Genomic DNA, 21,893 nt, shown 5'->3' on the forward strand with positions numbered 1-21,893 from the left:
TAGTATTTCAAACCCCTTCATTTTGGTTCCTCTCTTTTTTAGTTGGCATTCTGTTCGGGCATAGAAGGAAACATACAACCCATTTCACTAATTTTTACCTGGTCAACAACTTTTCCCTTTCTATTTATGCATGAACAAAAGTACGTGTGGGTGACATTCAATCAACAGGAATAGTACCCATAATCAACAACTAAACCATATCAAAATTTGAGTGGATAATCACTACCAATAAAATTATAAAAGCCCGTTCCCACACTTCGGAGCAGAACACTGCTCGAGTTTGTTCCTTGTCTCTACTCTTCGAAGGAGAAGAGACAATGGATCAATTCAACAAAACCACCATTCTCTTCATCGGGACCCTCTCCTGCCTCCTCCTATCCATCACGGCCGTCCCCTCAACTCGCGTCTTCGAACTCGCTCCCAGCCAAGCCCCGACCGTCCAACCCAAAGCCTCTGGCATCCGACTCTTGGCCAACCTTGTGGCCAAAAACGCCAAGCAATTCAGTCCAGAGATCCTTAAATTCTGCAGCGGCACCGAGCACGCCGCCCTTTGCGCCGAAACTATTGCACCATACCTAGCCGGCGAATTCGACCCGTTGAAGGCTCTGGAGATGGAGATCAACGCGAGCATGGAGAAGGCGAAGGAGATCGGCGGGAACATCAAGAAGATGCTGGACAACCCGGCCACTGAGAAGAAGGCCATTGACGCGCTGGGCATTTGCCAGTCGCAGTACGATGACATGGTGGATAGCATGAAGGAGGGCGTGGATTTGGTGCGGCAGCAGAACGTGGTGGATGCTCGGTACAAGCTCAGCTCTGTGCTTTCGTACAAAAGCGCCTGCGATGACGCTTTCACCGAGTCTCCCGGCGTCCACATTCCCTTCCCTGAAGACATCACCAAGCTGTTCCAGTTGACCAGCAACTGCCTCGCCGTCATGGATGCCATTGTTCACAAGCACAAGATGTAAAATTAATCTATGTAGATGTTGGAGACAGAGAGGATGAGAGAATATTAGGTGATTTATTGTTATATTATTATTATTAAACACACACGTTGATTAATAACTGCGTCTATGTGCATGTGCATGCATGCAGCATAGTTTGTTGTTAATGAGACAATACTGTTATCTTGGTTAATATATATATGTGTGTTTTGATCATCATTTTTTCTGGTTTTAAATATAACAAGAAAAAAAACACCGAGTATGTATGAAGCATCCGGCCGATCGAGGTCATCAAGGTTCTCAACTAGATCGAGCACGTTTCTGTTTTGAAATTTTGGATAACATATAATAATATTTAAATTATACTATCATTTACCTGCAAAAGCCTAGTTAATCCCTCTTCCACGGGCTATAAATATCAGTTCATTACGTACAAAATTTAAGTATAAGGATTGATTATTGATTTTTCTAATAACGTACTACATAAATAATCTGTGCAGAACGTCGTCGATTTCTTGTGATGGTCCTAAACCATACTGAAGCCATGCAAAATGGCCAAGAGTTCAGCATGAATGCTGGAAGCAATACCGTGTAAAATGTTCATGGTTTTATTGGTTGGATGAAATTAAAGAATGAAGATTTTAGAGGGATTCAAACCTTTAACCCATTTTCATCATCTATTTTTTTTCACTAAAATAAAAAAAAAAAATCATAAACAGTAGGCAATCACCTTTGCCAAATTGGAAATATATTGAGTTGCTAAAAGACACGTTTTGCTTCTGCCTAGCTTGCTTCCTTGCCAATGGATCCTAATACAAAACTTAATTAATGACATTAATTGATGGAGATGTTGTGATAGAGGGCTATCCAAAGAACATAAAGACCTAGAAGCATTTCATGACTTGAAGGATCCAATGACAAGGTTCAAAGTCAAGTTTCTATAAGAAGAGATGGTCAAGAAGATCAAGATGAACTACTCATCAAAGACAAGGAAGGAGGAAATCACAAGGTGCTGAATTGAAGTACGTTAAAAATTGAAAATTGTTGAACAACTCGCTAAGCGTAATTCCAACAATTGGACTTAGTGTGAATGTCTGGCTTAGCGCAATTTCAATCCGAGGAGAAATTGGATTTAGTGCGAATGTCTAATTTAGCGTAAACCTTCAGCGATAATTTATGAAACTCTTGTTTACTTGTGTAAATAAGTTTAACTTGAGTTTGATGTAAATAAGTCTTATATTTAAGGGGTTATTAAAGGCTTAGTTATCTTTTAAGTCTAGTTCTATAAATACTCATAAACTTCTAATTGTAGGGACTTTCGCATAATTGAAATTAAGCTTGTGTTTAGAGAGAACTTTAGTCTCTTTATTAGTTTTTGATTAAAAATCAAATTGATTCTTATCAAAGAAACTATTTCTTTGTGACGAATCCTCCTCTAGTTTATCAATTCTCCGCGGATCCTGACGTCATTCTATTCATCTTCTTTATCTTCTCCATCTTTTTTGTTTTCTATTCTTGTGTTCTTGGAAAGTCAACAATAATAGTTCTTGAATTTGCATCTGAAACGATCCAAATCAAGCGTTTGCGTCATGTTTTGTCTTACCCTTCTTAGTCCACTAGATTACTTGGCAGATTGATGTATTTCACCATTTCAAGATCTAACATCAAGTATGTTATCAACAACTTAGTTAATTCATGTGTAATTCGAAGACTTCACACTTGCAAGTTGTTCAATGTGTTTTATATATAGCATCCCTCAAGATTTCTCCTAGCCAAGAAACCTATGTCCTGCTCATTCCTCTACCAAAATCACTATCTATATATGTAGATGATGATTGAGGTAACTGTTAAGTAGGTAACTCGAAAATCTAGAATTGATTTTGCATTTTCCTTGGTGCTCCCTTAGTTTCTTGAAAGTAAAAAAAAAAAAAAAACTAATGTGGCTTAATTTTCTGCAGAAGTAGAGTACATATCCTTGGCATGTCTTACTAGTGAACTACCTTGGCTACAACAATTGCTCAGGCCATTTGAACTTCAACTACCGACCATCCTGGTTCTTTTGTGACAATAACTTTGTTATTTGAGATAAAATGACGAGCCAACATTTTATGGCGAGCAGGTCCGCGTGGTTAACAAAATTTAGGAGGTACAGTGTTAAAGATTTTTGTACACTTATATATATATTGCTATGTAACTAAAAATTATTGATTTTAATAATACCTACTTAGAAAGCTAATTTTTAATTATCAAAATTAATTTCTAGTTTTCTTCATACAAAAGACAGCAATTAATATTTTTCCTGTGTGACAGTAATTATTATGTGCAATAATTTTATAACTCACAAGAAATCAAGTGTAAAATACACACTTCCTACTTTTCTCTGAAAATAAAATTCATTACACTTTATAGTTCATTTAATTTGAATTATATACAATTTTAACAACTCCATTTTTAAAAAAACTTATTAAGTTCCTTACATTTTAAATCAAACAAATTTAATCCCTGTTATTTTTTGTCTAAAATTTTCGTTATTATTTCTTTATCCAAATATTTAGAAATTTATGAAATTGAAATATAAAATAATTTAAATTTCAAAAACAGGAAATTTAATGAAAACTTAGAATTTGAAAAGAAGAAACTTTGTATTATTTTTACTTTTAAATAAAATTCGATGCATCAATTGTGGAGTTTTTAAAAGAAACTAAATTCAATTTATAAATTTTTTAAATGAAAGTTATGAATTTAAAATTTTAGATAAAAAATTAATAGAATTTTTTAAAAAATAAACTTAATTAGCTAAAAAAAATTAAAAACCAAAATAACACAACCTAAACTATAAGGATAAAAATAAAAAATGAGAGAAATGAAGCATGATAATTTCTTGCTCCGTAAACTGTAAAAATTGTACAATCCAAATGAAACCCACCTTTAATGATTAACACTATTATTATTGATAATGAAAGCAAACACTATATATTTGTTGCATATTTAAACTCGTAAAGATGTGAGTTCCGTAATTCAATGCAAAATTTCCTACAAAACTTGAGCTCTAGCTAAGATCCACAATTGGGACCAAAAATGATAAATGTGAGCTACATCCAACACAACATGAAAATTTTCAAAATTATCGTTGCATGAAATTGATACAAATTGCGAATTCGTAAATGATACAAATTGCGAATTTGTAAAATTCATAATGAACTTACTAATTCACAATCCTTAATGTAAGTGACTCATACGATTTTTTTTAAACTTTTTTTCAAAAATATATTTTACAAATTAATAGAACATGCAAAAATTGAACATGTGACTTTTATGTTATTAGCATGACGCTCTAACCAATTGAACTAATAAATTAATTATGTTATAAAATAATTAATGTCACTATATATAACATTAAAAATTTTAATATATATTTAATGCACATATAAACTTACATAATAAATTTTGTAACAATTAATTTTAATCAAACAATTAATTTGTTTACATATATAAATTTTTATTAAACCTATGATTTTTATTTATAATTTATATATGTAAACAAATTAATTATTAAATCAAAATTAATTTTCACAAAATTTATTGTTTATTATGTAAATTTACATGTTCATTAAATATATTTTAAAAAATTTAATATTATATATAACAACATTAATTATTTTACAACATAATTAACCTATTAGGTCAGTCGATTAGAGTGTTTACTAATAATCCAAAAATCACATGTTCTTGCATGGATTATTAATATAGACTTATGGATTCACAATTTATATCAACTTTACCCAAGGATAATTTTAGAATTGTCCATCTTATAATGAGTGTTCCAGTAAATTAACTAGTGCGCAAAGCAAACCCTAAATCTGAGCTTAACATTTTCGAAGCCCGAAGGGATAGAAATCAGCCATCAGCCATCAGCATCAACCAACTCGACATCACAAATTTGGTGGTATAATACTCCCAACGCATTTGTCTGCGGACGAGTTCTAGGATGGGAAAGTGTGGCATAATTCCCACAGTGGGAAAGTTACTCTCAGACGTTAGATGAAATCAATTTTAAATCAACGGTTTATTATTTTTCCTAATTTTTCTTTTTCTCCTTTCCCGTTTACCCCTTCTCTTTCTCCGGTGGCCACTTCTTCCCCACCCTGTTTCTCTTCCCTTTTCTATTTCCTTTCTACCATCCGTGGCGAGAAAGATTAGGCGGTGGTAGATTGGATTTGTCTGATAAAGGAAGGGTAAACAGGGAAATACAAGGAAAAAAAAGTAAAAAAGAAAAATTTCAGCCATGGATCTGAAACTAAAGAATTCTAACGGTGGGAAGTTACTTTCCCATAGTGGGAAACTTGAGTAACTTTCCCACCCTAGAAACCCGTCTTGTCTGCGTATCAAAAAACAAAAGACTAATTGGCATAAACAACAGAGGCATTTTTCAGCAATTAAACCAATCAGAGTCTTCCCACATCGAAGAACATGACATACAATACGAGAAAATTCAGATAGTAAATGTAATTTAATTACACCGAGACAAATATAACATGCAAAGTTTAGGGAAATCAAATCCAACAAATAAAAGATATAGACGGTGGAATTGTGATCCTTCGTTTGTCCCCAATTCTCATCCCTGACAAAAGAAAACGAAACAGGTGAAGCATATATAGAAAGGAAAATCCCAGCAAATTCAACACATCAACACAGCACATTCCCAGACGAAATTTAAAGGGTGCTCTCCCACATTTGAGTCAAATATTTTCCCCATCTTTTTGCAGTTTGCTAATATATTTTACACTGACCTGAAATCAAACAATAAATTCCTATTAAAATAAATTACATTTAAAACATTGGTTAAACAGAATTATTATTCAAGTGAACTATGTCAATTCTATCATAAATCCGTAGAAGATGTGTAACCTTCTTTCCAGGAGCAGCTTTTTTGCCATCAGGTTTACCCATAAACAGCTCTTCCTCTATAATCAATCCATTTGGAAAAGTTCTCACTTGTGATGGCTTGGTTTCAGTTTGTTTCTTCCCCTTTTTCTGAGGTGGACAAATTCTGCTTTTCAGCAGCTTCCCCTTCAGACTCTTTGGTCTTTTTCTTGTTTTTCTTCTCAACGAGGACCCTGCCAACAAATACCACAAACAACACAGCCTCCCAAATTTCCAATCTTCAATATCTCAAGCAAAGAAAATAAAGGTAATTGGAAATGACTCTACAGGTACAAAATTCACCACAAAACCAAGCAAGACCTCACAATTTGACATCTTATAGAGTTGAACTCCAATTTACTGAAGGTAAAGATATCAAATGAGAAGGCAAACTCAATTTCCAATGTTCTGTTTCTAATAGAATTTTAGTTCAGTTGACCAGGTGTTCTGCGGATTTAGTCAACAGAAGAAATTGGCTTTGCATATCAATATCAAGAATAGAAAATTAAATATGGGTGTAATATTTAAACCAACTTTCCACACCAGTAACACCAAAAGCCCTGCAAAATGTAACTGATTTCAGTGAGGTGAAATTTCTTACTCGTTATTGGATAGCTTTCCACCATCTTCATCCTTTGCATGAGAAACATCACTCAGGTCCGTTGTAGTTTTAACATCCTCAGCATGCTTTTCATCTGGTTCAGTAGCCTTTGTCTCATTGCTATTGTCAGATACATGATCACTTCCCCCTTTATTATGATCTTTCAACTTGTTTCTTTTCTTGTTTTTTTTCCTGAAACCATTTACCATTATCAGAAACATTCAGTATAAAACAGCCAGCACAGAGATTTAAAACCAATTTTTTTTCTTCTTAAAAATAATAGGTTGGGCCAGTGGCTGGGACACATCTATTCTCAGGAGTAATTAAAATGGTAAATCTTTCTCACCCATCCTGTGGCTCATCTTCATCAGCATGATCAACTTTTCGTTATACACTAGCACAATGATCAACATCTTTTTCCTTCTTGTTGGCTTTCTCAGTTTTCTTACGTGCTTGTTCTCCTTTCGTTTCTGCTTCTGTCTTCTGAGAGACAGACACACCTTTCTCTGCAGTGGTAATTGGAAAGCCATCTTCATCTATACTTTCCACAACAAGGTCAGTATCACCCTTAGAGACAATTGGAAGCTCAGAACTTTTGTTGTCTTTCTCTTTCAACTGAACTACCTGTTTCTTTTTCTTTAATTTCTTAGTTGGATCATCTCCATTTTCAGGGTTATCATCATCCATTATTTCCTCAATTACAACTGAAAGAAAAGGGGAAAAAAAAATACTATGTCATTCATGTTACTATGTATGAAGAAAATGATTACTTTTATCATAATGAAAGTGAGAAATGTATGATAGGATGTTATAGCATATCTATTATCTATCATTATATCTGCATGTCCACAATCAGATGCAATTTTTCCCAGATTATTCTCTTGAACATGAAAAACATAGCCATAGAATTTGAGTATTTGATAAAAAATTTCCTTTTATTTTAATACAAATTTAATATTTGTGTATCTTTAAATATATAAGAAAAAGAAACATAAGAGCAGAAAATACATATAATCATTTCCTGGCCACAAGAAAAGTTGATAATAGAACGAAAATACCTCCACTATTTGAGACTGACAAAGACAGGTACATGTCAGTATCACTATCAACAATGAAGTCATTAGCATATCCATCTTCACTATCATATTCAGATGACTCCTCTGACTCAGTTCCTTCAATATCCTCCCCCCATCCATGAATCACTTTCACAATGTAGTAGGAAATAAAGAATCTAATTATAAAAAAAAAATGTTACACCATGCACTATGTCTTAATTACAACTATATGAACAAAACTTAAACTGCAATGCAAATAAGTCAACAAATGGAAGTTCTTCAGAAGGATACTATTCATAGTCATCCCTAAGATCATCCCCATCATCAAACACAAAATAACCAGAAAGGTGGATGCCTTGTGAACCAACAACCAAGAATGCCACTAAGTCATCTGCATCAAACTCAAGATTCAAAGGGCATGACTCAACCTTATCTGGTAGCAATGAACACAAGAAAACTGGACTTCTGTGTCCAGAAGAGCACTGAAGAATGCTGTTAACCAGACGAACCTGGTCACCGTAAAATGTTGACTCGTTAATTTATCTCAAACAATGCAAAAGGGTAGCTGGTAAATGAAATGACTGACACTGGGGAATAGAGCAATGAAATCCCTTGTGCTAAAGAAGTAAAATGGCCATTCAAAAACAACTCATGATAATTTCAGTGTGCAAAGTTCAATTTTTCTGCTTGATCTGGCAACTGTGGCAAGTTTCTGCTTTTTAGGTCACAAACAAGGGATTGTAATAACAAACTACAATAGACACCTATAAATAAAATCTATTTTAACTTCTATCAGTATGCATTCCCTGCGATATTCATCTCCTCAAAATCTTCCTCTGATGAAACTAACTCCTCACTACGTACATAACCAGCATCTTTCATTAGCTCATTCAATCCATCCATCAAGGGGTAAATCTCAGAAGCATGAGGGTTGGAAGAGTCCCCTACCAGAAAGGGAGAAAACTCACTGCCAACATCAACCCAAGCACAACCAGGAGCCTTTCTCACCCCCAAATTTCTCATATAAGTCCTCACCTCTGCTAGTTTTCTCCAAGAACCAGCAGCTGCATACATATTGGCAATCAACACATAATAGCCTGAATGATCAGGCTTCATTTCCAGCAATTTCCCTGCTGCCCATTCCCCCATCTCTGTATTTCCATGGATTCGACATGCTCCTAGAAGAGTAGCCCACATTGCCGAAGTTGGCTTATATGGCATCCCTGTGATAAACTCCTTTGCTTTGTTTAGAAGACCAGCCCTCCCAAACAGATCAGCCATGCAGGCATAGTGCTCAAGCCGTGGAACTATCCCATGGACATCTATCATCCTTTTAAAGAGAACTTGCCCTTGGGCTACTAGACCAGAATGACTACAAGCCGTTAGAACTGCAACCATTGTTACATGATCCGGCTTAATCTCTAACTTGCACATCTCTTCAAATAGTTTTAAAGTTGTTTCTCCTTCACCCTTCATGCCATATCCCAAAATCATGGAAGTGTATGTAACTTCATCTCTTTTGGTCAATGAATCAAACACTTTTCTGGCTTCTAAAACTCTGCCAGACCTTGAATACATGTCCACCAGGGCATTCCACAATAATAAATATTCCTCAAACTGTTTGTGCTTCATAATGTAGCAATGAAACTCTTTGCCATGCTGCAGATTCGCTATGCGGGCACAAAGGGGAAGAACACTTGCAATGGTCACATAATTGGGTTCCATGCCCTCCTGTAACATCTCTCTAAAAAGGAAGGTGACTTCCTCATATCGATCCATGTGGGCATATCCAGAAAGCATGGCATTCCAAGTGATCAAACCTTTCTCTTCCGTTCTATGAAACAAAATAAATGCATGGCCAAGATCTCTACACCTGGAATACATAGTAATCAATGCATTTTTCACATTGTCAAACACATCAAAGCAAGTTCGCACGGCGTGGCCATGAATCTCCTTTCCCAATTTAATGGCTCCAATGTGAGAACAAGCATTTAACCCAACAACCATTGCAATGGCATCCAGATGAATGGATGTTCTCATCTGAGAAATAAGTTGAAGTGCCCCTCTGAAATTGCCCGAGTGCAAGCACCCTCCAGCAATGGTGTTCCATATAATCACATTCATTTCAACACCCTCCTCTTGCATGCTTCCAAATAGCTGAAATGCTTCCTTCCAGATACCCCTAGACGCATAACAGCTGATTATAGTATTCCAAGAAACAGAATCTCTACGTGGCATATTATCAAACAAGTGACGTGCAATCTCCAATTTCCCAAACCTACCATACATTGAGACCAAAGCATTGTGCACAAACAAGCTCCACTCCATGGAGCTAGCCTCAATAGACCTGTGAACCTCCAACCCAGAATTGAAATCCAATGATTCCCCACAAGCCTTGAGAACAGATGGATAAGTGTATTCATCTGGCTCAATCTTCTTATTCAACATATTCTTATAGACACAAAGAGCCTCCACAAAGAAGCCATTTCTAACATATGCCGAGATTAGCAAATTCCAATGTAAAGGATCCAAAGTATTAGAGCTCTCAGTAACAAATTGGGCATCAACAAGGAGATTAACATTTGTGTAAAAATTAACAAGCCTTGAAACCAAGATAGGATTTTGATCAAGACCCAGTGAGATGACTTGAGCATGAAGCTGCTTACCCTGTGACAGTGACTTAAAATGGGTGCAAGCCAAAAGGAGAGAGCCAATGGGGTGTAAGAGAAGGTGGGAAGAAGCAGCATGGTGCTGTATTTGAAAGAAGGTTTTGAATGCATTGGTTAAGTGGCCATGGGTCACAAAGTCCTTGAGGGATGCAATGAGAACACCAACCATTGATGCATCACTACAAAAGATGGGTTTTTGAAGTGGTTGTTGGGGAGCTTGTTTCCATGATTTTGGGATGCACTTCTGAAGGCGAGACAAGAAGAGGTGTCTGGGTACTATTGAGGAATATGCCATAAACAAATCAAAGGCTCAAAATTTAAAACACCCGAAAACGGTTGTCGTTTTAGGCTTTCCGCATTTTAATAATTTCCCTCTTTCTCTTCCGTCTCCCTTTTATTACTTCATCTGTCATTCACAAAACAGAGACTGTGAGGCTTATGTGAAAAAATCATTGTTCAGCAATACTACACTCGTATTCTTATTCCCATCTCCTTTGAGGAAAAATCACTCTATTTATCCTGCATCTCTAAGCTACAGTAATATCTATGCGAGACCTGAAAAAAAATTGCATGAACAAAACAGAATTTTGAGAATATTTATGTTACCTTGCAGCTCAAGCTCACGATGTTAGTGTATAAGCATTAATCTTGTTCACTTATCAAAATTTCAACCTGTAGCAGAGCCACATGGCACATCTCTTCATGTTCATATTGATGATTATGAAACACGTCTACGAGATGAACTGAACTGAAGGGATGGGGTTACAATAGCGAAAACACAACTGAGAGAAACATGGATGTTTTACGCCGTTGCCAAAGTCAGTTGCGGTGCTGTCGTGTTGAACTGAAAGAAGGAATGGGGTAAGCCAAGAGAAGTGAGAAATTTTCAGAATGTTAATTAAAAACCTAAATAGTAAAATTTATCCATAAAAGTAAGATATGTGATAAATTAGTTCTTTAAAAAAAAATATACAAATTTTATTTAAAAATAAAAAGGAAGAGAAATTTAAGTACTAATAAAAGGTGGGATAGTAGAAATTCGAGCTTTAACATGCAAAATTTTAAAAAACCCTTCACAGCATATTTGTCATGAGTGTTGCCAACGAGGGTAAGTAGTAATTTTAAAATATAAATATAGTGTTTAAATGTGTTGATACCATCTTTAGAGATTAAATCTATATCTTTTATGAATTTGTCATACTATCATATTTTTATAGATAAATTATCCTTGACTCAAAACAATATCAGTTTTGGGTGTTTTTAATTTGAGCCTTGGGATTTGGTTTTAAAAGGAATGAAGGGGTGAGATGGTTTTTCACTGACGATACAAGGGTAGGGTATTAAGCCGTATGGCTTGAGCCTTTCCCATAAACACAAACACAAGCACTGAATTGAGTTCACTGTCCACAAGTTTCGCCCCAACACTCAACTCGGCTCGTCGCTATTGTTGTTGTTCTTCTTCTCCATATCAAACAAAGTATAGATAAAATATCATTGCAGCTTCATTTTCATCCTCCAATTAATTAGCAATGGGGCACACATCCCTTTTCACTCCCTCTTCCTCTCTTAGGTTCAACTCTCTTCTTGTTTCCTCCACCCCCTCTTCTTCTTCACGCTCCAACAGCGTTTCTTTCCCCGCCCTCTCCAGGTATTTCTTTCTTATAGCACCCCATGAACTGCGGTATTTATTTTAGCTGAATTTCAATTAGAGTTTGCCTTAAAGTTTACATTTTGATGACTTATCCGTGAGTTTGTGGCTTTTCCACTTGTTGGTGTTGGATTTTATTGTTTGTTTTTTATTATTATTTTAGAGAATTCAGGTTACCATATTTGTGGAAGATGATGACCCTAAGTTTTTATGCTAATGGATAAGGGTGAAAGTGAGATTTTTGGGTCACTTTTAGATTATGCTTCGAATTGAAAATATAGATTAATAAAAAATGTTATTATGATAAGTTCGAAGTTGTTTATTCTTAAGCCTGAGCCAAATGATTATTCTTGATTCTAAGGTATGCTGTGAAGGGTTTTTAAAAATTTTGCATGTTAAAGCTCGAATTGCTATTATCCACCTTTTATTAGTGCATAAATTTCTCTTCTTTTTTATTTTTAAATAAAAATGGTAATTGAGCATGGAAGAGACTAGTATATTCTCTGTTATGTTATGTCTATGAAGGGGATGAAGCCTTGCTGTGATTTGCAGGAACATAAGGAAATCGGTAGAAGATAGAAAGATTAATAAAAATTCTGCTGTGAAAGCAGTGTATGGTGATGAATTTTGGACACCTGCGAGGAGTTCACCTCAGGATATTTGGTCCATAAGGTAGATTTTCATTTGTTATTTGTTTTATCTTTTAGCTTAGTCTTGTTTATTGACTTGGATAGTGTTCTTGAAGGAGTGATTTGCAAGTCCCATCTTCCCCTTATTTCCCTACCTATGCACAAGGACAAGGGCCACCCCCCATGGTTGCGGAGCGTTTCCAGAGTGTTATAAGTCAGCTTTTCCAATACGTAAGCAATTTTTTACACTTGTTACTTAATGTTGAATATTCTGCTTTTGTTTAATGTTTCTGGTATTAATAATGTATTTTGGATTTAGAGGATAATCCGTTGTGGTGGAGCAGTTGATGACGATATGGCAAACATCATAGTTGCTCAGCTCCTGTACCTCGACGCTGTTGATCCTAACAAGGTCTGTTGTTAGATTTTAGTCATTGAAAACTTATGGTTTATCTTCTTATACTGTTATATATATAAACTGATCCTATGCTTTTCTGGAGATGATGTCAAATGCTTATATTTTGGTATTTCTGTATTTTTATGATTAATGTTGAAATTTTTTGTATCGTTTGTATTATGTGATGAACTCAAAATTTTCTTGTGCATGCACTTAGTCAACTACCAATTTTCTGATTATGTTGGGCAGGATATTGTCATGTATGTAAATTCTCCAGGAGGGTCGGTTACAGCTGGTAATAGTTTTTTAGTTAAAACTATCTTGCTTTGTTTTTTTTATTATTATATTATATTCATCTACATGGGCTAAAAATATATTGTATCCCAAATATTAAAATGCTTTCTTTGTTATTCTTTTCCCCTTAGGAATGGCTATATTTGATACAATGAGGCATATCCGACCTGATGTGTCTACTGTTTGTGTTGGATTAGCAGCTAGGTAACCTTTTATTCTTTCTCTGGGCAATATTACCTTAATGCTGACAAGTTACCAGTTACCACCAGTAGAAGGCTAAAAGTTTTATCCTAACTTGATCTTGATTCTTGATGTATGCCAGCAGAACATATTGATTTATTTATTTATGCTGAATACTGGGAGAATAATGATGATTAATTATCAATTATCTTAAAATTTTCCTTCCACACTGTATCATATCTATTTTTTTTTTAAATAGTTCTTTCTTTAATAACTATGTGATTCTATGGTGGTAGTGGTAGTGGTAGTTAAAAAAAAAGATGGAGTAACTGAATGTTAAGTTGAATGTGTGAATGATTATATACTATGGTACTGATTAAGGAAAAGATGACAAAATATCAATTGAAGTGGATTGGACATGTGCAAAGAAGTTCTCTGGAAACACTGATGAGGAGAGTAGATTACATGGTTTTTAGCCGTGTGAGAAGGGGAAGAGGGAAACCAAAAAGGGGATTGGAGGAAATTGTTAAAACTTTAAAGGAATCTCATGATGAATAATATTCTTGAGAATATAGTCTTTAATCAAGCCCAATGGCATCATGCAATCTGTTCAACCAACCTCTCCTAGCAGGATAAAACTTTAGTTGTTCTTTATTTTGGATGGTTGACCCCTTAACCTTTTTTTCATTTTGTATTTTTTCTATCAATAGTAGATCTATCTTGGTAAGGTCGATTAATAAAAATAAAATAAAGTAGATCCATCTGCTCGTTTAATCTTTGGTTGAGCAGTCTTGCATCTGTGAATGATATATTTTGATTGAGTTCACTCAAGTTTCAGGAGTAGCCAAATTTGAATCTTGAGAACAAATGGTTTACCTGTCTTCCTGTGTATTTAAAGTCTGCTTCATTTCATTTTAGAAAATCTTCTCCATTGGTAATTATCATGTGCTGAGTTATAGCCTTTTTCCGATTGTGAAAGTAAAGGGGGAATGGAGTTGTGTGATTTCCCCCTTTTTTCTCCTTCACCTTCATATTGAGAAATATGGGACTGGAAGGAATGTTGAAAATAATATTAAGTATTAACTAACTTTTGAACTAAAAATCTTAGGTTTTGCCTTTGAAAATATCCTTAACCTTCCATGAATTAAAAATATTCATAAATATTGATAATTTGTCCATGAAAAGTGATTGATAGTTGATTGTATACTATAGTTGTTATTTTTTTTCCTGTTTGAAGAAATTTTATTTTCCGTTCATACTTATGTAGACCTTTTCATCTGCAGTATGGGAGCTTTTCTGCTGAGCGCAGGGACAAAAGGTATTCTTTTAACATGCAATCGCTGTATCTATCCCCCCCTCTTTCTTTGTTGATGAATGCCATTTCCACTTCTTGAAAATTAGAATAATGCTTCTTTCTAACTTTATATCCCTTCCTCCTTCACTTCTGAAGGAAAGAGATACAGCTTGCCAAATTCAAGGATAATGATTCATCAACCGCTTGGTGGTGCTCAAGGAGGGCAAACTGACATAGATATTCAGGTATGGGCCTCAGTTTCCTCCTTTTATTTTTTATTGGATAAACCTCATGTTTCCTTCTCAATTTATAAATTTATATATTTCTACCATAGAAAATTAAAGCCTGTCTTAGGGTAGCACTTAAAATATAATGAGTTAATTTAAACCAAATGAATGCCCTAATCATGTAGTGAATTTCCTAATAACCTAAATTTATTCCATACTCCTAATATTCCTATGATTTATTTCCTATATTATCCTGCTATTTATTTTCCATTCCCTACTGTTATACATTTGGATTTAGCCAGCATTTGGTTAGATTGGATCGAGGCAGACAGTCCATAAGTTTTGATTATGAACAGCAGTGCAATAAGTGACCCTACCAAGGGAGACTGAAGGATTTACTTGTTATATCACTGTTTTGTACAAGTATCATTAATTCATAATTCTGTTATAATAGTTCTTCTTCGAGAAAACTGATTATGATTCACAATTCTCAGGCTAATGAAATGCTGCATCATAAGGCAAATCTGAATGGATATCTCGCCTATCACACTGGCCAAAGTTTAGACAAGATCAACCAGGATACAGACCGTGACTTTTTCATGAGTGCAAAAGAAGCCAAGGAATATGGACTCATAGATGGTGTCATTATGAATCCTCTCAAAGCTCTCCAGCCATTAGAGGCTGCAGCAGAAGGTAAAGACCGGGCTAGTGTTTGAACATGAGAATGTTGCACTTTAATTTCCAAGGTATAAAAAATCATAGTGTTAGACTGTAAGATGTTTTTGGTTGCTGAGTCCAACTTAATTTTTTTTTACGGATGTTGATACCTGTGCCCATGTACCAAAAATGAGGCGAAATTGATACTATTTATTTAATATTCACTGCTTCAGAGTTTATACTGACAGAAGGTTCTTTAATGGAACCTGAATGTGATTTTAACTTCAAGCATTCTTTTGTGATGAACTGATAATACGTCCTCGTATGTTGTAGTTAGATTTTTTTTTTTTTATTAGGCCGTGGTTGTTTTTCATTACATATGTGTGCGACTATAGTGTTAACTGTTGAAAAAGAAATGTTTGCAGTAAAAACGGTACGAACCAACAATGATTAGATAGATACATGTACTCACTGTTTTGTTTGTTTAAACAATGAAATGATAGGCCGCATTTCTTGTTAACTTTGACTTTAAATTTTATTTTAGCGACTAGTATGATTTGTTGATAAATTATTTGTTGGAACTCTGAATAGATTGTCTAATAGTGTGAATAAAATTTTGTATACTTTCTGAACTTTTGATTTTATCAAAGTTCAGAAGTTTCTCGAGTCCAAGTTACTTGTATTGTGTTGATTCTTTTTTAGCCGAAAAAGAAATTTTAGTACCGGGTTTCACATAAGTTGGGCATTTCCACTGCACTTCACAATTGGAGTTTTAACAAAATCATTGAACTAAGAAATTTTTGTGACCGAAAAGAAACGCTGTGTCTAGCCCAAGATGGCGAGAAGAAATACGATTCTTCAACTAAGAACCGTTTGGCATGAAGGACTTTCCACCTTTGCTTCTTTCTCACTACCAATATTCTTCTTTGAAATCTGTATTAATCATTGTTAGTTAGGACTTTAAAAAAAGCCTTCCCCGCACATTTATTATCGATCTTAATCACATGAATACAAATATTAATATTAATATCTTTAAAATCTTAAGATTCTAAATATTTTTTAATTTTAGGATAAAAATATTTGTTCTTTTTTATTTAGCTATACAACTTATGATCTTTTTAATTTTTATTTTCTTAGTTGCGCTTAAGTATTTTAAAATTAAATTTTATTTTATTTATAATTTAAATTTATTTATATATTAATCTATATCATTTTTTCGTTAATTATAATTTGATCTTTTTTCTTTGGCAGTATGATACTTTTTAAATACTTTTGTGACAGTATCATTCTTCAAAAAATTAAGAATAAGTTTATTCTGAAATCACTTGTTGCTAATTATTCTGGAACCATACACGAGTTTGTGCAAATATTATCAGGAGCCTGCCCTTTGTCTAGAACAATCAAGCATCAATGCCGCATATAAAATAAAAAAATGCATCAATAGATAAAAAAAAATTAATAATCGAAGATCACGTCATGGTTGAATTGAATTATGATTCTCGGATCGTTTATGCACGTATGTTACGCGCACCTAGCGGCTACCACATGTAATAATTCCCCTCTTCGAATTATGGGAATTTTTTTCAAGGCTCTTGTAATATATATATTTATTTCTTTTAAGTAGCATGATTCATCAAAATTATAAGATTGGCTTGATGCTTAAAAGTAAAAAAAAATAAACAGATTATGAGTTTAAATCTTCACTAAAATTTTAACAACTAATATTTGCCATAAAAAAAATATCACAATCCATCTTTGTAAGATTATTTTTTATGATTTAAAAACATTTTTGAATTAAAACAACAAAGAAATTACCAAATGAAGAAAATCAACGGCAAGAGAGTAGATATAATACAAGTGCCAAAAATTTATTGTAAGTTACTTATGAGACAGAGGTATATCTATAATTCTATATAAGGAGAACCCTCATCCTATCTAAGGTATACACGATTCTTTGTGGGGGGGTTTTTTTCATCAATCGACACTCTTACCATTAGAGAATTGAGTTCTTGAAAGCATTTCTAACTATAGAACCCAATGGTGATGTGTTGTTGTGTAAGACCTTAGGTGAAGCATGAAGCTTGTATGCAAATTGCTAACAAGCATCGCAACACTTTGACAAACTCAGTGTAGTTGACCTATAATAAGGGCATGTTTGGTTGTGGTGGATGAAGCTTGAAAAAGTACGTTTGTAAAAGACACTCCTTCATTACATTTTTTATCTCATCTTGCTTTTAGGAGGTCTGGATCCGCACTGACGCGCACATATTCTCAAACGCATTTTCTTTCTTGATGATTAGTTTATCAACCTTGTCCATTATACTTGATGAACCACGACCTTTTTAAAGGAAAATAAAAATTGTACATAAATACATTGATATTTTCTTTCATAATTTAATTTATTTAACTAAAGAAAATTGAAGAAGAAAAAAAATACACTTTTCTGCTATGATACCACCAATTGCTGCCGTTCAACAAGTTTCGTGAATTGGGTTATATATCCACTTACGGGTTATATTATTTAGCATTATAGGGATGTTGGGACGCATAGCATTGAATTTAAGTCAGTTCAGATGAGATGAGACAATGTGTTTCTTGCCTACCGGGGCCCAAATCACCCAACCAAACACTAACAGGATAGCCTTATTTGATTTCCTTTTATATTTTTATTAAACAATAATAATACTTTCTTGAGTTTTGCTTTCGTGTGTAAACTAACTCTTCGCATATTTTTATACTAATAAGTTGTTCACACATTGATTGGATCATTGGAGTTGTTATAATTTTTCTTTTAAAACAGTCTATATATGTATATGTTAAATCTGTATTGTGACAACAAAGTTTGAGCAAATATCACTTTTCATTAGGAATCTTGGGGAATTAGAGTTTCACCAAAATTAAGATTTGTAGTTATTAGTGGACAATTTTGTTTTTTGTTTTGTTATTCAAAGATATTTCATTTAACTTATTTATTAAATGTTCATCGCCAGAAAATGCCAAACGAACTACAAGCAGCAGAGGAAAATAAATAATCCATACGAATCTCCTTATTGTTAGTTAACTTATAAATTTTAAACTCTGTCGATTGCGACAACGATTATAGTAGAGACAAAGCCCTTTTCAACTTAATTAGCAAAATGGGAGGAAATATAAGGCCCTCAGTAGAGTTGATGAATTGATCAAACTACATTAATTAACTAGTTTAGTTTGGCGTTTAAAAATCAGTAATTTAGTTTGACGCTGTTCTGAAAAAGTTATATTTAGATCGAGTCAAATTGTATTACTGATTTTTATCTTATGTTCTGACTTTCATAATCCATCAAGTTGGCACAGGGACACATTTACTCTTGTTTTTTTTTATTCGACAGATTTGCGTATTTTAAAAGTACGGATAGTTGAGATCTTTATTTTATTACAGCATTTTTTCCTTTTAAAAAACCAATAATCCGTTAATTTTTATAATTCATAATTTATACAAACTGAATGTCTTTTTAAAGTATTGTGCATATTTTCCCTTTACAAAAATATTAAATGGAATCAAACCAATTGTAATTATTATAATAAAGTATTTACATGAAATTTGATTCATTTCTTGTTATAAAAAAATGATTCATAGTTGACCTTTTTTGTTTGGTGAAATGTAAACGAGAAAGGAGTAAAGTTAAAGTCTGTTTACCGAACGGCCTAAACCGTGTGTCACTAAGTATAGATCCCTACTTCCAACTGAACATGTAAATGAGATACTATTCCGAATCCCATTAGTGTTAGCAACTTCAACTGCAACTATATCTAATTCAAGCCAAGAGAAAAAGAATTTGGTTCATAATTAATGTTTATGGTAACTTCAGGTACGGTTCAATATGACGACGGTCATCATTTTCAGATAAACTCGAGACAACAAGATACCACATTACTATATCTCCTACTATTAATAAAGACAATATTAAAATTTATGGTATGACAGCATAAATAGACTGGACACAATTTGTCATGCAAATGTACAAATATAGAATGCCGGAAAAAATACCTATAATTAATACATTATAACTATACATACTAATTATTCTATTAGTAAACCTGAGTGAATTTAATAAGTATGTAGTATTAACAAAAAAAAAAAAAAAAAAGACATGTGCAATGCCAAATGGCTATATATGTCAATGCAAATTGATGAATCATTCAACTCAACTACGATAAGGATAATAACTTTTGTGGATGAGCTCTCCCATCGCAGGGGATGCTTATAAGATTTGGATAAATCGAACCTTACATGCCAAATGGAAGTTTTATAATTTGTCTGGTTTGCATGATTTTTGCTAATTAATGTTTATCTTGGCATTATATATGATCTTAATTAGTAATTTCAAATATATAGAGAAACGAGTTTAATTATGCTTAATCATCAAGGAAGAGGAAAAGCCACGGAATTGGCGAAGAGGAGTCCTCCAAAATTCAAACTGGCTCCACTCATCCGTCAAACTTGCAGCCAAACACAACACGATTATTCAAAGCAGTATTCCATTTGTACCAAACCAATGCCAAAAGATAAATGAATTTGATATAATAATTCATGTAGATATACATAATCACATATTTAAGTAGGCCAAACATATATAAATATAAAGATTGATTCAGACCATGTCCTATATATTTAAAATGTCAAGTAAGTAAACAATATGGACGTGGCAACCACTCTTAAACTTCCCTTGGCTTGCAAACAAAGACCCTAAGAGGGTGTAGCTAGTGTTTGTTCTCATTCGTTCATTCATGATGATTGGTGCTTGGAAGAAAAAAGCCAAAGAGTTCTTCACCCCAAGAGAGGTCTTCTACCTCCTCACAATCACAATCCTCAGCCTCCTCCTTCCTTTGTCTTTCTTACTCTTAGCCACTCTTTCTGGTGCCCAATATTATCTTCAAACTCTCACTTTGTTCCAAAGTTACTATTCACCACAACCCTTTCCCTATCTTTTCCACCTTGCCCTCAATATCAACCCATGTATTCTCTACTTTCTCGTGTCCATTGTGAGCATGGGGACCCTGATCCAGGGGCTGACGGGTAAAATCACACTTTTCTCCGAGTTACCGTCCAAGTCCTCGCGTATCTCCACAGCGTGGATTTTACTATGCGCGTTTCAAGTTTGCGTTGGTTTGGGCATAGAGGGGAGCATTGCGGCTGGGCTTTACGACGATGATGTGTCAAGTTTTGGCACCGAGCGTAGCCTGCTGAGCAGGATGATATTTCTGTTGGGCCTGCACGAGACGACCCACGTTTGGTGTAGGATGGTGGTGAGGCCCGTGGTGGATGACACGGTGTTCGGTGGAGCCCGGAGGGAGAGGTGGGTCGAGAGGGTGGGCCTGGCTGCTGGCCTGGGCACGTTGTGGTGGTGGAGACTTAGGGAGGAGGTGGAGACTTTGGTACTTGTGGCCCAAGTCAAGAGTGAGCAATTGATGGATGTGGGGATTGGTGACTTTGTTGGATGGTGGTTGTATTATCTCATTGTGACTATTGGCATGGTGAGGATCGTGAAGGGTCTCATTTGGATTTTCATGATTTCTCTCTGTAGAAGAAGGCCAACAACAACAACAATAGAAGTGGAATCGATTCAGAACGATGACAAGGTGTAATTAGAGTTGACCCATTTTCTATTTTCCTTCTTTTATGCTGTTCTAATTGAGCTACCTTTCTCCCTCATTTTGTTATTTGATTTTCTTTGGTCAGAGACGTTAATTACAATATTTTATACCTTTGCGAAATTGTAACAAACCCGCAAAACATTATTGAATTGATGGTATTATTGCTCAACATGTCGATAATTAGTTCTTTATAATATGATTTGTCGATAGTTCTTTAATTCCAATGCGTGTTATTGGATGATCCTATTAATATGATGGCATGACTTACCACAAATCAATATGATATTGTTAATTTTTCTGTGTCATAAGCGCGTCTGAATTATGAATCCAAACCGGCTATTAAAAATGATTTTCAGTGGCCAATCTCATAAGTCCAAAATGTTGCCATTTCCTAGTGATCAATGGGTTTTAGTCCGATTTACTTTACCCTTTTTCTATAGATAAGGGTAAATTACAAACTCTCCATAATTAGAACTGGATATGTTCACAAAACTCTGGATCATTACTCTCTATATACATTTAGGCTATGTTTGTTTCCGTTTAGTGTGATCCAAATTCTAACTTGAATAGTAAATTCAGTTTTGTGATAGGCTTAGTTATCTCAAAACTTTGTTTGTGTGTTAAAATTTTGCCTACAAGTTCAATTGTGTAGAAGTAAAACTTCGATTGTTTTTGCAAATCTTTATCCAAATATACACTTAATAGTAGAAGTTAGTCAATATTGATTTTACTTGTCATTTG

At 34.4% G+C, this 21,893-nt stretch overlaps 5 protein-coding genes across 9 annotated transcripts; 4 read left to right on the forward strand and 1 right to left on the reverse strand.

The window, feature by feature from the left end:
• Positions 1-317: 317 nt before the first annotated feature.
• LOC102667123 (uncharacterized) lies at positions 318-968 on the forward strand. Its single transcript, XM_006588499.3, has one exon. It carries the CDS (start codon positions 318-320, stop codon positions 966-968), a length of 651 nt encoding a protein of 216 aa, XP_006588562.1.
• Positions 969-5,348: 4,380 nt separating this feature from the next.
• Positions 5,349-11,103, reverse strand: LOC100782216 (pentatricopeptide repeat-containing protein At1g71490). Of its 5 annotated transcripts, none has more exons than XM_041006266.1 (7): positions 10,799-11,103; positions 7,815-10,598; positions 7,527-7,670; positions 7,093-7,172; positions 6,815-7,004; positions 5,853-6,660; positions 5,349-5,734 (listed from the first exon to the last, which is right to left on the reverse strand). In XM_041006266.1, exon 2 carries the CDS (start codon positions 10,485-10,487, stop codon positions 8,316-8,318), a length of 2,172 nt encoding a protein of 723 aa, XP_040862200.1. In that variant the 5' UTR covers positions 10,488-10,598; positions 10,799-11,103; the 3' UTR covers positions 5,349-5,734; positions 5,853-6,660; positions 6,815-7,004; positions 7,093-7,172; positions 7,527-7,670; positions 7,815-8,315. The 5 variants fall into 5 exon arrangements, with proteins under 5 accessions (XP_040862200.1, XP_025979796.1, XP_040862199.1 ...); XM_026124011.2 differs by having other exon boundaries at positions 5,853-6,061; positions 6,469-6,660; positions 6,815-7,172; XM_041006265.1 differs by having other exon boundaries at positions 5,853-6,090; positions 6,469-6,660; positions 6,815-7,172.
• Positions 7,218-8,051, forward strand: LOC112998115 (uncharacterized). Its single transcript, XM_041006091.1, is given in 3 exon segments — positions 7,218-7,263; positions 7,555-7,680; positions 7,835-8,051. Coding segments are annotated over 3 exon segments (360 nt in total). The 3' UTR covers positions 8,023-8,051.
• A 385-nt stretch (positions 11,104-11,488) lies between the features above and the next one.
• Positions 11,489-15,755, forward strand: LOC100802533 (ATP-dependent Clp protease proteolytic subunit 5, chloroplastic). The gene is made up of 9 exons (XM_003535870.5): positions 11,489-11,840; positions 12,393-12,512; positions 12,586-12,700; positions 12,789-12,881; positions 13,116-13,161; positions 13,292-13,364; positions 14,624-14,658; positions 14,791-14,879; positions 15,356-15,755. Exons 1-9 carry the CDS (start codon positions 11,722-11,724, stop codon positions 15,575-15,577), a joined length of 912 nt encoding a protein of 303 aa, XP_003535918.1. The 5' UTR covers positions 11,489-11,721; the 3' UTR covers positions 15,578-15,755.
• Positions 15,756-20,048: 4,293 nt separating this feature from the next.
• LOC100783287 (uncharacterized) lies at positions 20,049-21,321 on the forward strand. Its single transcript, XM_003536819.5, has one exon. The coding sequence runs from the start codon at positions 20,286-20,288 to the stop codon at positions 21,141-21,143; it is 858 nt and encodes a 285-aa protein (XP_003536867.2). The 5' UTR covers positions 20,049-20,285; the 3' UTR covers positions 21,144-21,321.
• Positions 21,322-21,893: the final 572 nt, after the last annotated feature.

This window comes from Glycine max, chromosome 10 (genome assembly GCF_000004515.6).
Source record: "Glycine max cultivar Williams 82 chromosome 10, Glycine_max_v4.0, whole genome shotgun sequence".
In the NCBI taxonomy this organism is placed as follows: domain Eukaryota; kingdom Viridiplantae; phylum Streptophyta; class Magnoliopsida; order Fabales; family Fabaceae; genus Glycine; species Glycine max.